At 36.5% G+C, this 14,657-nt stretch overlaps 1 protein-coding gene across 5 annotated transcripts in view; it reads left to right on the forward strand.

Moving 5' to 3' along the window:
• Positions 1–14,657, forward strand: part of CC2D2A (coiled-coil and C2 domain containing 2A) — a 55,074-nt gene that overhangs the window by 25,116 nt on the left and 15,301 nt on the right. For all 5 annotated transcript variants that reach the window (XM_074541774.1, XM_074541776.1, XM_074541777.1 and 2 more), the window contains 9 exons: positions 616–763; positions 2,760–2,898; positions 3,731–3,934; positions 7,303–7,395; positions 9,196–9,287; positions 11,019–11,186; positions 12,619–12,724; positions 14,103–14,212; positions 14,332–14,428. In XM_074541774.1, coding sequence (XP_074397875.1) covers positions 616–763; positions 2,760–2,898; positions 3,731–3,934; positions 7,303–7,395; positions 9,196–9,287; positions 11,019–11,186; positions 12,619–12,724; positions 14,103–14,212; positions 14,332–14,428 — 1,157 coding nt within the window. The remainder of the gene's footprint in view (positions 1–615; positions 764–2,759; positions 2,899–3,730; positions 3,935–7,302; positions 7,396–9,195; positions 9,288–11,018; positions 11,187–12,618; positions 12,725–14,102; positions 14,213–14,331; positions 14,429–14,657) is intronic.

Here is a 14,657-nt window from a genome sequence, read left to right on the forward strand (position 1 = left end):
AAGGGAGAGATAAGAAAAGGGAAAATGAAGAATACATAGCAGCATATGGACTTGCAAGTGTGTATAATGAATTTGAACAGCATTGTGAGATGACTGACTTGCATAAATTTGCCATATATAAATACAGATAAAGCTAGAGCAGAATAGATAAAAAATGAGGAGGAAAAAATAGGGTAAAAAAATCAGTACAGTAAATGTCACTGACTATGATGACCATATGTACAATTGTGTGTCAAAAGCTTTAGGACTGACTTTGCAGTCATACATAATTCTTTTGACTCAGAATTTCTGTTTTGTTAATATCAGTATGCTGAATCTGAAAAGTACCAGAAATATTAAATGGTGTGCCTCTGTGGAGGAAACAATGAGCCTTTGGCATAGCCTTTCCTTCCAGCTCACATGGAAGGCCTTTCTGTAGGTGCAATGGAATCTTTCACTCATTATTGTAGAACAGAGTTCTTCCCCACGGCACACAGCAGAACCATGGTTCCACATGAACCTTTTTATACAAAGGCACAGATTATTTGACTATTCATTTTCTGGAATATTTTTTAAAATATTAAGATACTGTGTTTGAATGTATAAATACTACTTTGGATTTTTCCCTTTTGATAGGTGTGTCCTTTTCATTTGAAGCTGATGGTAGCAACAAAATGACTTTCATGACCTCTGGGAAAGTATCCAGTAGTGTCTCTTGGGCAGTTGGAGAAAAAGGAATCCCCTTAATTCCTCCAGTATCTCAGCAAAACACAGGCATTCCAAGGTAATAAGACATGAATTTTCAGTGATTCATGGAAAACTGATTGTACTAGTATTAAAAAAAAATAAATTATTTCATAATCAAGACTTTAATAAGTCTTTTTCCTCATATTTAGATATTTTACTTTGTGCTGTAACCCTCTGCAGATATCTTAGGGTACATGTATTTAGTAAATGTATTTTACTTAGAAATTATACTTTTTAGCCTATTATTTCTAGAAAATTCAAGCTAATTAATTCAATTTTATGATTTTCTAATAGAGAGTGAATATATTGTCAAGGAACCTTCCTGTGATTATTTTGCTGAGAGCAGAAGTTCCACTTCTTTCTTATCTGAAGTGCATTTGGAGAGGCTATGTCTAATTTGCCCTGAGGCTGCAAGTTGGTTATTGTAGATTATCTGTCCATTTTGTTGCTTTTATTTAATTCCGTAAAGTCGAAGAGATGATACATAAAGGCTGCTTTTGTAACATCCTTAGGCACCTTCACTATAAACCCTTAAAATTTTTCCCATAGTTATTAATACTGAGCAAGTATGTGTACTTCTTCCAGCTGATTCATTTGTCAGTTTTGTTTTTATTTAGAGGCTAGACATTGGCTTACAAATCAAATTGTTACTATTGCTAACCAAGCTGCAGCCATTCAAGTACTTTGCTGATCAATATATCAGTATCTGCTGACTTCAGTGAAAGCAGAATAGATGAGGTTAAAATGTAAAGATGGATTCCCAATAGCTAACTTTAACTCTGGAGACTAATCACTATAATAAATGGAAAACTGAAGAATTTCAGAAGGAAGTTTTCTGTGAAACACTCTTCTTTGAAACAACTTGTGGAGATGAACAGCTCCCTGTGATTTTCCATTGTCTGTTGGGAAGGTCAGAGACAGGATTTTCATGACTAATGTTAGCTTTTGGTGCCCATGAGCTTTTTAGCACAAATGTGATTCAGTTGACATTTGTTCAAGACTGATGCCAAGATAAACTTGATGTTCCTTCTTTATCTGCGGCTCCAGTAACTGCTGGGTATTTGTTTGTAACCAAGCACAAGACAGACCTATAAGTTTTAAATTTTTCTTGAAAGTACTCAAGTTAAGTAGAGATGAAAGACAAACTGGCACCCCTAACATGAGAAGGGGCAACATCCACTGCAGTGGTATTTGGCTAATAAATAACACACATGTCCTGGTGTATTGGCCTTATGTGTCAAGGTTTGAGTAGCAGTGAGCCTTCAGAGGTGGCTCCTGAGAGAAGATGCAGATGGCAAGCAGGGCAGTGTACAAATGGCCTCCAGACTACCTACCATACTTCCTTGAATACAAGAAAGTGAGTGGGAGCACCCAGAGGATGAAGACTTGGGACTGGTAGCTACAGGGAGGATCATAAGTGGTGCTGCATCACAAGAGAGAAGGCTGCTAGGGTTTCCCAAGCTCAGGCAGTGTCCTCTCCAGGCAGCGTGCAGTCTGGATGTGGCAGGCAGAGCAGAGTGCTGGCAGCAGTCCCAGACGTGGTGAGGGGATGATTCAGGGTCTGTGCAGAAGCAGTGAGGAGGGGGCAGAGATGTGGGCTGAAATGCAGAGCTGAAAGCACCATCCAGGAGGAGAGGTCAGAGACAGGAGCTAAGATACAACACAAGCAAGGACTGTATGTCTGAGACGTTCTTTGTCAACATTTTTATGTTACCTTTCACTGTGTGAGGCAACTTATCTTCTTACTTGCAGCACCATGGAATAGCATAGGTATATCAGGAGTATATCAAAAAGCACCTTATTAGCTGTATAAAAGTTGTCTTCCATATTTTCCTTCATATTTCCCATTTACTTTGCTTTGTGATTGATCATTCTCTCAGTTTCATAGTTACAACTAAGAACTGTGAACTGGAATCTACTATTCTGGTTGTGGGGAGCTTTTTGGGTTTTTCTAACATTGTTTTAAATACTTTTTTTATATTGCTAAATCAAATGTGCTTTAGGTGTAAGTTGTGTCAATTCTGTCTTTTTAGTGCTTTAAAAAATATTGATGCTATTGCATCCATTGGCACATCAGGCCTAACTGATATGAAGAAACTAGCTAAGTGGGCAGCTGAAGCAAAACTTGATCCCAATGACCCAAACAATGCAGCTCTGATGCAGCTGATCATGGTGAGTGGTGTTTTCGAAGCTGAGGGGCTGCTGGAGCTGTGGAGCTCCTGATCACCAGAACCTCCCCAGGCAATCTGCATGCATCCAGGGAGGTAGCAGCATTTGAATTTGTGATGGACATACTTGTGTGAATGTTAAGAAGCAAAATATCTACTAAAAATATGATTAATGCATTTAGTACTGGGTTGTTTACATATTAATGAATATGATTTATTAATTCATTCAGTAGTGGCAAAAATAGGTGTAATGGAATGTGCATACAGATCAGTTAATAAATTAAAAACAAAATACGGATTTTGAGTTTGTTGTTTCCTTAAAGTACAAGGGAATTTCCAATGTACTTGTGTGGTACTAGATAAGAAGCTGCTCATTAATGAGGATTGCACAGAGATCTCGGGTTTTGTAGAGGCTTCAGCTTTTCTAAACAACAAATTGAGGAGCTGTTTACATAGCTGTTTAATTTACATAGCTGTTTATTTACATAGCTGTTTAATTTGCATAGCTATTTACAAAGCTGAAGTTCTGTAAGTGGATCTCCTTTACTGTACAGTTTCCTAGGTTACTCTGGCATGTTATAGTTTTCATACTCTCTGATCTTTTGTTTATGATACAAGGAAATAGAATTTTATTACATTCTGTAATGTATAATCTCATATGCTTTGCTCAGCAAAACACTGCTATAAAATACTTGGTGTTTGGTCTGTGTGATCCATCTTTATTGCTTTTGCTTAAAATGAACATCCTTGCAATATGCATGCAAAACTTATAAAAGCTATTTTATAGATTTTTGTCACTTTGTATGAAAAAGTTCATATTTTTGTTACTAATTTAGATTACTACAAGCGGAGAGGCACACGTTCCTGATTTCTTCAGATTGGAACAGTTGCAGCAAGAATTTAATTTTGTTTCTGATGAGGAGTTTAATAGATCAAAGAGATTCCGACTGTTGCAGCTCAGAAATGAGGAGGTGGCAGAGTTCAGAAACTACAAGCAAGTCCCTTTACATGAACGAGAAATCAGTGAGAAAATCTTCCAGGTAGAATGTTTTCTGAAATACTTCTTTTCTAGTTTAAATGCTTATGATATTTGACTTGCTGTTAAGTCAAGTGTTTCTTTAAAGAATGTAAAGCTATGCTGACATGAAAAAAAAAAAAATTATTCCTTCAGTCTTTTCTAGTGGTATTTTCATCTAATTAAACTAGCTTCCTTCCAGGGCAATATTTCCACAGCCATACTTCATTCAGAGTTAAATAAAACAGAAAAACTGCTGTAGGCAAAAATGTTATGAGTTAGTAGTTTTCGTTAAAGTTGAGATACTTTTTAAAAAAGTGATTTTAGATATAAAAAGGTAATTTAGAGATAATTCAGGTTTAGGCCTATTAGCTTTTGAGCCCTTTTTTGGGGGAGGGGATGACTATTAGAAGCAATGACTCTAACAAGAATTAAAACCTTTTTTTGTTTCATTAGAGCCTGTGTTACAGATATTTCTGTTTTAGTACATTGCTCCAATTAGCTTACCTTGCCCTTGCCTGTCTGTTAATTACCTTATTGAAATGCAATGTGTGCAATTTTTTCATTTGGGTTATACTTCAATTATTTTTATCTCAACTCTGTTATTAGTGTTAATTCATGCTTTTTTTTTTTTTTTGTTCTTAGCAATTCATGTAGCTAAGGAACATTTTAGTATGTTCATTGGCTTAGGAGGGTCAGAGTCATCTCAGATTCTGGCAAATGCTGTTTCATCCCTACTTCTTCTGACATAGATTTACTTGAAAAATTATTTTTTTCCTTTCTAGTGTATGATAATGTTTTTAAAAGATATTTATTGATTCAGACATATCTCTTTGCAATAAATATTGTTATTTTTTGTAAGTTTAGATTAGTTCTGTATCTTTTATTTAAAGATGCACCACATGTTTGCTGCACCTTTCTGATGCAGTTCATTTTATGGGCTATTTTCATTCATTTTATGTAATCATTCAAAATTTGAAAACCATAGTTTAAGAATTATTTTGATGGAGGTTTGTTGGTTTTTTCCATTAAGATAAATTGGATAAACCCATGATTGCCCATTCCGAGTTTATTTTATGTGCTGTGATCTTCAAAATTAAGTTTCAAGTGATTTGTTCCCAGTTGATTTACTAGCTGTTTGGCAAATAGGTCTGGAAGTTCGTAGAATCATGGAAATACTATTTGTAAAATATTCTCTGGAGATCATCTGGTCCTGCTTTCCACTGAAGTGGTGGTACTGTTGCCAGCACTAGATGAGGTCAGCTGTTTATTTGTCTAGCCAAGTCTTGAAAACCTCTAAATGGGAGACTCCACTGCCTTTTTGGATAACCTGTTCCAGTGCTTCATTATCCTTCCAGAGATTGTTCAAAAAAAAAGAAAGAAAAAAGTCACATCCAACCTGAGCCTTCCAGGTTGTGTTTAATGGCTGCTTTCCCTTCTTGTACTGTCTGGAACTAGAGAGATGATTTTGGCACCCTGTCCTTTTGCCCCTCAAAGAGTTGTGAGCAGATCCTGCATTGCTCATTAATCTCTTCCTCAGCAGACTGATGAATCTGATCACCTTGCCCAGTGCAGGAAAGACTCTGAAACACTGGAGCAAGTCCAGTACAGAGCTGTCAGAATACGTGCACTGCTGAAGCCATGACCTACAGGGAGGGGCAGGAAGGACTGAGGTTGTTTTTGCCTGAGGAGGCAAGGCTTGTGGGGCTTTCTTACTGCACCCTTCAGGTGCCCAGTGGTGCAGGGAAAACAGAGAGGGACTCATCCTAGAGGTGAGATGATGATAGACACAAGTTACTCCCAAAGACATTGCAGTTAAACATAATGAAAACATTTTTCACAAAGAACATGTTCACATTCTTGAGCTCATTGTCCATCAAGTTTGTAAAATTGCCATCTCTAGAGATACTGAAAATCCAAGGCCCTGAGCATTCTAATTGGAGTTGTTCTGATTCTGAGAGTTTGGATCAGTTGGCCACCAGAAGTCTCTTCAAATGTACATTAATCTAAGATTCTGACCTCTTCTTGTAGGTCATGTCCTCTAGGCCTCTTGCTGTGTTAGTAGCCCTTCAGTGGATCTCATCCGTTGTCTCCAAATGCCTCTTGAATTGGCAGCTGCAGACTGGCTGCAGTATGTCAGGCATGCCCTCTGCAGTGTCAGGCTGGAGAGGATAGTAGTTTCTCTTTGTCTGTAGGACATGCTGATCCTTATCTATCCTGTGGTTTGCCTTTTGCCAAAAGAACATGTCACTGGTTGTCATTAAACCCACACTTACTTTAATATGGCTGTTATTCTTCTGGTTGATTTCCAGACTCTGCCAGTGCATGAAATTTTTTGACCCTCAATACAGAATTTTTTCTTTTTATAATTGAGGCTTCAGTTGTCGTAGTTTTAAGTCATAAAGAGCCCTCTGAACTATGGTTCAGTCACTCACATTAACCACTCTTCCTAATCAAGTATCCTTGGCTAAATTGCTGTCAGTACACTGAGTTTCCTCATCCAGGTCACTTGTGAAGAAATTGAATATAATCAATCCCAGGGGCCCTTTGCTTTTTAGAGGACACTAATTAGACATTGAGCTGTTTGTTCTTACTGTTAGAGCTCAGACCTGAAGATTAATTTTACTGAGTACTTTTTACAATACTAGCTGTGGTTCTAAAGCCAGTGTGATTCTCAGATCCTGGGAGAGCCTCTTGTAAGCTCTGGTTTTTGCTTGAAAGCTGAGTGTTACCTCCGGCCTTTTCTTATTTTATGAGACACTTTCCTAAACTTGTGAATAGAAGTTGCATCTCTCAGTAGAGCTTTCTCTGTAGTCCATCTATCTCTCACAGCCCTGAGAGATATCCCACCAACATACTTCTCCCTAAGAACCAAGTGCAGTTCTACTCACCAAGTGAGTTTTACACCCTATGAAAAGCAATTACTAATTATTTGGAAAAGTACTTAATAGTATTAAAACACAGTTCAGATTTCTGACCATCTTCCAAGAAGACTGCATCATTTCTGTTTGTAAAGAACTCTTCCTGTTAAAGCTGCAATAAGTGAAGCCACTTCCAGTTCAAATGGAATTTCAGTTTATAACAGCAGGTCAAAGTTCAGCTTTCAAAGAAGAGAGGGAAATTGTCAAGTTATTCATTGTAATTTAAACCATATGAATCTTGTAACTGAATGGTATTCTTGTCTCTATTCATGAAAATTTAGCATGTTTTATACACTAGCATTAAAAATAGCTTTACATGAACGAGAAATAATTCACAAACTCCTCAAACTTCACTCTGCTGTGGTTTTCTGTGGTCCATACATTATTATTAATTAAATACTTCGCATTTTTTCTTATATGTGATAAAGTATTGAATATATATTGAAGCACAAACTGTAATAAATATCTTTAGGACTATGAGAAGAGAGTGCAAGAGAGGGATGTGATTGACAGCAAAAACTACCTAGATGCACACAGAGCAGTTGTTGCCAACTATCTGCAGAAGGTAAGATGCTAAATATGTGCTTCACCATATTCCTGTAGGCTGTATGTTGCTTTTGTACTTGGATACTTTATTTCCTTGAATATTAAAACCTGATTCATCTCTAAATGTGACCTACAGACATCTTTAAAATTCCAAGTTAGGCCTGAAACTGGAGTAATTGAACAAATGGAAGTCTGTGTTATTTAATGCTATTGAGAAGGATGCAATATACAAAATGACAAGCCATTCTGCGTATTTCTGTCAGTTCTGTAAATTCTTCTTTGCTCCAGTGCCCCAGAGTTTTATACTGTTGAGTCCCAGGAATTCAGTGATTTCCCTCCTCCTGTTTTCTTTGTTGTAGGCTGTGATGCTAAGAACTTAATTAGCTCCACGAAAGTGGCCCTAATCACTTTTAAAAATCATTTAATGTAATACACAGAGTCTTGTTCTGCAGCCTAAGGCAGAGGGCGTATCATCTGTCACATTTACCTTCATTGTGGTATTACAGTAACATCTTCCCTTATATTGATTAAATTAATTTTTCTAGTTTTCATTATATTAAGATGACATTCTCTTTAATCCTTAGGGAAAAAGAAGGAAAATATTCATCATCTAACCAAAAGTTTACAATTTCAGACTGACAAAAAAGCAAGTGTGAAACATGGCTGCCAGTTTCTTACCAGTTGTGTAAATATCAAAAAGTGTATCAAATCCTAGCCTGCCAGGAAAACATGAAATATGATGATAAGGTTGAATTAAAGTAGGACAAAACAAATTATTGGTTAGAATGCTTCATGAAAGAAGAGTAGAGAAAAAAGTGTTTAAATCTTCCAGGCAACTGCCAAAGTCCAGATTCAATATGAGTATAAAAATGATTTTTGACAAAGCTGTCATGTCTGTGTCAGCCCCATATGTTTTGCATGGCATTGAACATATGGGTTTTACAGCACACTGAATAGCAATGGAGTAGTACAGAATAGCATACATTATAATACCTTTGTTTGCCTCTTTCTTAGATTAAATACAAGTAGCCTTTTTTAAAACAGTACTTAGATACTTTACATTTCTGTAAGTTGTCAGATGGGCTAGAAAATTAGATTTCTTGTATCAGAACTGAAATTCAATTCACTCCAAAATGTGATCTTTATATGTGTATCACTTCTGATGTTGTACTAGCACAGAGTATAAAGCCACTACTAGCATTAGTGCTAAGAAAAAAGGATAAAGGCAATATTCTTTCAGTCTGCTTCCACATCCTCGTTAGGAGATGAGGGAAGACTTTTATCTCTGTGCTTCACTCTATGACCTCAACAAAGGTAAGTAAGGAACTAAGAATTTTAAACATTTATTTGAAATCACAGGATTTTAATGCAGGCTTCACCAGTTCTATAGCCCAAAGTATTTCTTTTGATCCACATAACTGATGCTGTAAAGATTTCTCTACAGCCTTTTTTGCAACTTCATTTAGATGTGGAAAATAGATGTCTGTTGATGTCATTTGTTTCTGCAATTGTTTCTGATGGTGAGCTGTAAGCAGATAAAGGCATAATTTTTGATTGTATGTTTTCATATATTCTTCTGTTAATCTAGCCAGTCTGTTTCTAGAGAAGCATTGTATTGGTAAAATGAGCTGCTCTTACATTCTAAAGAAATAGCTGGAGGAAAGAAATTTTTCTTTCAACTGTGACCCTCATAAAATTCAGAAAAAATGAAGAATATGTATGTGGATGTTTTGTTTGTGTTTAACAATCAGAATGCAAATATTGGCAGTGGGTCTGGGTTAGAAATGCACTTCTGTCCCTTTTCCCTCCCCGTTCACAGGTTCGAGAATCAGTAATCAAGCGTTTCCTCATAGCAAAGCACCATTTCATTCTCTCTGACCTTGTCAATGAAGAGGAGATTCCAGGCCTGGGGTAAGGACCTATCTTTATTTGTTCCAAATAAAAGAAATTAATGTAAAACCACCTGATTTTTAAATTTCTGTTTTACAAAGTGTGTTAATGTGACTAGCTGATGTGACTTTGTGTTTAGTATAATAGATAAACTTGCAATCACTGTGTACACCTCTGCCAGTACAGTGCATTGATAAACAAAGTGTAGTAAAATCTTCTTTAATAAAAAGCTTGGTTTTGACAGAAATAAAGTGGCAGCATGTAAATAAGATATAACAGGATAGGATGCATTTCTGATGAGCTGAGCACAGTCCAGCTGGTGCCAGATTGAATATTTCCAATTTTCAGGCAACTATCAGAGTTAGTAACACTATTACTGACTGGTTCTGTAGGTGATGCCTCCTTACAGTCAGTGCCTATGCCCTGTAAATAATGTGCAATAGATTTTTAACTGTAATTTTCTTTGTTTTACTTCCCACATACGTCTGATGCTGAATGTTGTCATATGCTGTTTATGTTCAAAAAATATACTGAGTTTGGAAATTACTGGTTTTCTCTTCTAAGATAATTGTTTCTTTTATTACTTGAGCACTTTCTTTAGATTTTTGTTTCAAATCACATACCTATCAATTTTAACATATATCAATCATCCCACCATAGATGGTTCTTAGTATTGTTCACTTAAAATCTGTGTAAGTAAACAAGTTGTGAATATTTTTTTTTTTTTCTTTCACGTAGAAGTTTCTTCTGTTCACTCTAAACACAGCACCCTTATACAGTCAAAGTGTTTTTCAGCCAGCTGTATAAATCTAAATAGTCCCATCTGCTGGAGACACAGAGACTTGCTCTCTTACAAGAGGCTTCATGCTTGGTTTTAGTTGATGTTTTCACACCACAGTAGAGAAACATCTGAACAAAACTACAATTAGCTTTTTGTTTAGAATCAAATGCTTCATTTATATTTTCTCATAATGAATCCTAATTCTTATTGTATTCTATTTGTGAAGATTTATGGTTACTGAATTTAAAATACACCGTGTCTTGTTTAATATTCACTTACTGGGATATTTCAGTAACTCATGATTTTGTGTTATTTTAACAGTAATTACTGTGGGGTCTTTATTAAAGGAAGAAATACCATTAGCTGTCAGTTTTTAAATGTGTTTTTGGAATGTCGGCAGTTGATATCAATGATGTAAACATTACATACATCTGCATACATGAAGCACACATCTTCATTTTATTTTTTCCCTGTTTTTCTTTTTTCCTTTGGCTCTGCTTTGCCTTGGGTTATAAGTTCTGAGGGTCCAGGGTATGTTGTGGTGTATTGATTCTGATTCCTCCCTGTAGCCTGTTATTCAGTGTACATAGCTGTGTAGAGAGATGCTTTGCCCCTTCTGTACAGTGCTTATCCTCATCTGCTAGATCCCTTGTTTATAGCACTGTAGTTTAGGTCTGTCTTGAAGCTGTGTAATTGTCTTTTTTGCACCTAGCATAGTTTTGGGGGGAAAAAAACCAAACAACCAATCTTTTTTGCACATTAAAGTTGTAATTCCTGAAATACGAGACAGAACTGGATTAGTGCAGCACTAAACAATTGCAACATTTTGACATTTCAGGGAGTTTTGTTTGGCACTAGCAGGAGCAAATATTTCCTGTTCATGTTAGTGCATAATTTTCATGTGTGTAATGGTAACACTGGACTGTTGGATTCTGTGCAAAACTGACTAATACCTGGTTTATGATTATTAGCATTTTGGGACTTGGCCTCTTTAAACTGGCAGAGCCAAAACGACCATTAAGGCCAAGAAGAAAAGAGAGGAAGAAGGTCACAGCACAGAATTTATCAGATGGAGACATAAAACTGTTAGTGAACATCATCAGAGCCTATGATATTCCAGTGAGAAAACCAGTGATGAGGTATGTTTAAAAGCTTCTTTCCAGTACAGATTCATTTTCTGGCTTCTACTGTTTTGAAGACAGATGAAGCAACAGATTTTACAATTCAGCCATGTGTTTGTTTTGATTCTCATGATAAAAACATACATATATACATTTCTCTTTTTACAAATGATGATAAAGGATTGATACTTTGTAAGTCTGTAGATTAATACAATAATTTTTTAGTAGCTGTGAAATTCAAGACATGTTTTACCAGAAACTGTCAGAAAGATCAGTTACAGCTTTGACAGCATTATAACTCTGGTAATGCCAGATGAATTGTCCCATAAGGAAGCCTCTTGATGATACTCAGGGAAATTTTAATTCATAATATATTAATTAAATACCAAAACCAAATATTAAAAAACTCAGTTCTTCACTGTGAGGTACTATATTTGTCTCCTGAGTGCAGCATGTTGATCTTCTCCTTGATGAACCATTTAAGTTAATAGACTGAGCCTAATGTGGCTCTGGTTTTAAAGGTGACCTTTACACTCAGGCACATTAAGACAATGCCTGCACTGCATGGTTGTGTGTCATGTAGAGACCCTGAACAGTCTGCTTCAGCTCCAGAGGCAGTGTATTAATGTAGTGTTCACTCTCTCCCCCCCAAAATTAATACACCTTGCATTTAACTCAGAGGTATTTCCAAGCTGGCCAGTTACAGAATTCAACATTGTCAGCTCTTCTTTCTCTTGCTGTATTAGAGGTTCTGCTGCACTCCGTAAATAAATTGATACTGAGAAAAGCAATTAATTGACAGGAAAAAGAAGATGGAAAATTCAATTCTTTACCAGAATTACAAAAATAATTTAAACCCCATCCAGTCTTTTGCTTTATATGACGTCTTATTTTGAGCTGTTTATATGTGAATAGTTACTCTTTTATGGTCTATAATGTGGTCTTACCACAAAAAAAAAGTTACCTGGAAGTGCTGTAAAAATAAATGTTTAACATATATAACATATATTGTCTTTTACTTCACACACAAATCTGTAATATTCATATGAATTATTTTTTGCCATAGAGGCCTTGCATGAAAACAATGAGATCTACACTGCTCATGCATTCTGCAGGGATTCAAGTACTTGAACTTAAAAGCTTGTAGCTCAACGAGATTGTGTGGGGTAGGCAACTAAAAAGTCTGCAGTTAATAAACCCTTCAGAAAAGAGAGCCTCCAGGCACAAAGTACTCTTGCACTGAGGCTTGTAAGAAGTATACATTCAATACCCCTTTCTGGCATTTTATTTGTGTTATTTGATCTAATAAATATCTTCCCAAGGTTAAAATTGTAACCAAAACCATCAGTATTTCCAGAATTCTGTATGACTAATAGACAATGTGAGGGATTCACATTTTGTAACGAATTCTCTGTCTTCCCTGGTTGTTGTTGTCTGTTTCCTCTTGTAGCAAACTTCAACAGCCATCAAAATCTTCAAGGTCCTTTAATGAGATGTTTGCAGCCTCTCCATCAGCTCAGAGCCCACCCAACAGCCCAGACTGGGCATTCAACCAGGTATGGTACAAAACTGACATCTTCTGGGAAGCTGTGAGCATTTTCCACAGACTAGCATTCACCCTCAGAAAGATACTTTATTGGCAAGGTTTCCTTGCCCACTCCTTTATCTCCAAAAGGAGAGTAAAACTGCAAAAGGTTCAGAGAAGAATACACAGAATGGCTCCTGCCCAGTGAAAAATGGTGGGACTTTGAGCCAGAGCACCCATAACTGCAAGTAGAGGAGGAGGAGGAGGAATATGGTAGAAAGGCACAAAATCATCAATCATAGACACTGGATAAGGATTGACTATTTCCTGGCACTGTAAGCACAAATGTGAGTGATGGGCAAATGAAGCTGGTAGGAGTTAGGTTCAAAAGAAAGTTGTGATTCTGCATTCAGGAGTTGGCCCGTGCCCAGAGAAGTTGCTTGCATGTATTGTGGATGAAAGAGGTTGCTTTGTGCTGAAGTGGGTATTGGACAAGTATGTGAAGAGTGATCCATTGGGAGTTACTTAATAGAAAAATCATTACAGACTTTGGAAAGTCTTTCATCTGAAAATGTTTGAAGTCTGGAAGAGTAATAGGAGAAAATACCATCTATGCCTGCTCAGTTCTTACTTTTCAGTGTGTGTTGGCTGCTGGCTGTTTTCACAGGCTGCACTTTGGATCCAGTACACCCCTGGTCTAAACCAGCACAGCCATTCTTAGGGCTGACACTGAAATTTCAATTTCTTGCTATTTAAAACTAAATCCAGCATCCTTCTGAATGAAGATGAAAGACCTTCAGGGTTTTTACTGTTTTCCGTGTGATTTTCCTTCAAAATTACAGCTTTTTGAAATGTAGAAAAGCTTCTGCCATATCCATTTGAATGTTAAATAAGGCATTTTTAATCACATTAGGGGTTTGTTTTGTCTAGATGAGGTTGCTTATCTGTCATAGGAGCCAGTTTCAGGGACAGCTGGGATTGTAGCTGTAGGCTTCTTGGATTACAGATAAGAGGATACAACTGCACTTTTTTCCACTGTTGTCTGGATCACATGTTCTGATTCAGTTGCTTTCCTTGATTAGATAGCCTGTACCTTTTCCACTCTCGGGAGAAAATGTGGTTTTGACAGTGTATATAAAATACATCAAGGATTTTGAATGCACATAAATTTTTGGAAATGCTAGTGTATAAAATATTCGTTAAAGAATACGAATTCTTGAATTTATGAATTCTTCATAAATGCTTAGAAACCCATGAAGTGCAATATTTAAGGTATATTAAATTTATATCTGGGCAGAACCAGCCTGATTGCCACAACATATGTTTTTCTAAATGCTTAAATGTGTAATTTAATGTGCTCTGATGAATTTGCAGAGGTCTGTTTTCTTTGTTTTGATATCTATTTATAGGTTTTGGTCCGTCCTTTTGTAGAAGTTTCTTTTCAGCGAACAGTCTGCAGGACAACAACAGCAGAAGGTCCAAGCCCCTGCTGGAATGAGGAACTTGAGCTTCCATTCAGGTATGGCAAAATGAAACCAAATTATTTCTGCACAATAATAGTTCATTTTGAGCATGCATATTTATCCTCATTGTCCTGTATTGTTCAAATCACTTTTTTGATTTATTTAACCTCTTCAGAGCTCCTAATGGTGACTACAGCACTCACAGTTTGCAGTCAGTAAAAGATGAAGTCTTCATTAATGTTTTTGATGAAGTACTTCATGATGCTGTAGAGGTGAGTTCATAATTGAAGGACATTGTACAATAGAGAACATAGTGAGCGTTTTGAAGTTGTCAGAACAAGACTTTTCCATGTAATAATTTCCCCCATCCTGTGCCTCTCTTTTCTGTATTTTGTCATTCCTTATGATTTTATATCTAGTCAATACTGCAAGGCTATCAGAGGGAGCAATCTTTACAGTGTTAACCTTTGTACAAATTCAGCTTGTACCACATAAAATGCT

The sequence above is a fragment of the Zonotrichia albicollis genome, chromosome 5 (genome assembly GCF_047830755.1).
Source record: "Zonotrichia albicollis isolate bZonAlb1 chromosome 5, bZonAlb1.hap1, whole genome shotgun sequence".
NCBI classification, from domain to species: domain Eukaryota; kingdom Metazoa; phylum Chordata; class Aves; order Passeriformes; family Passerellidae; genus Zonotrichia; species Zonotrichia albicollis.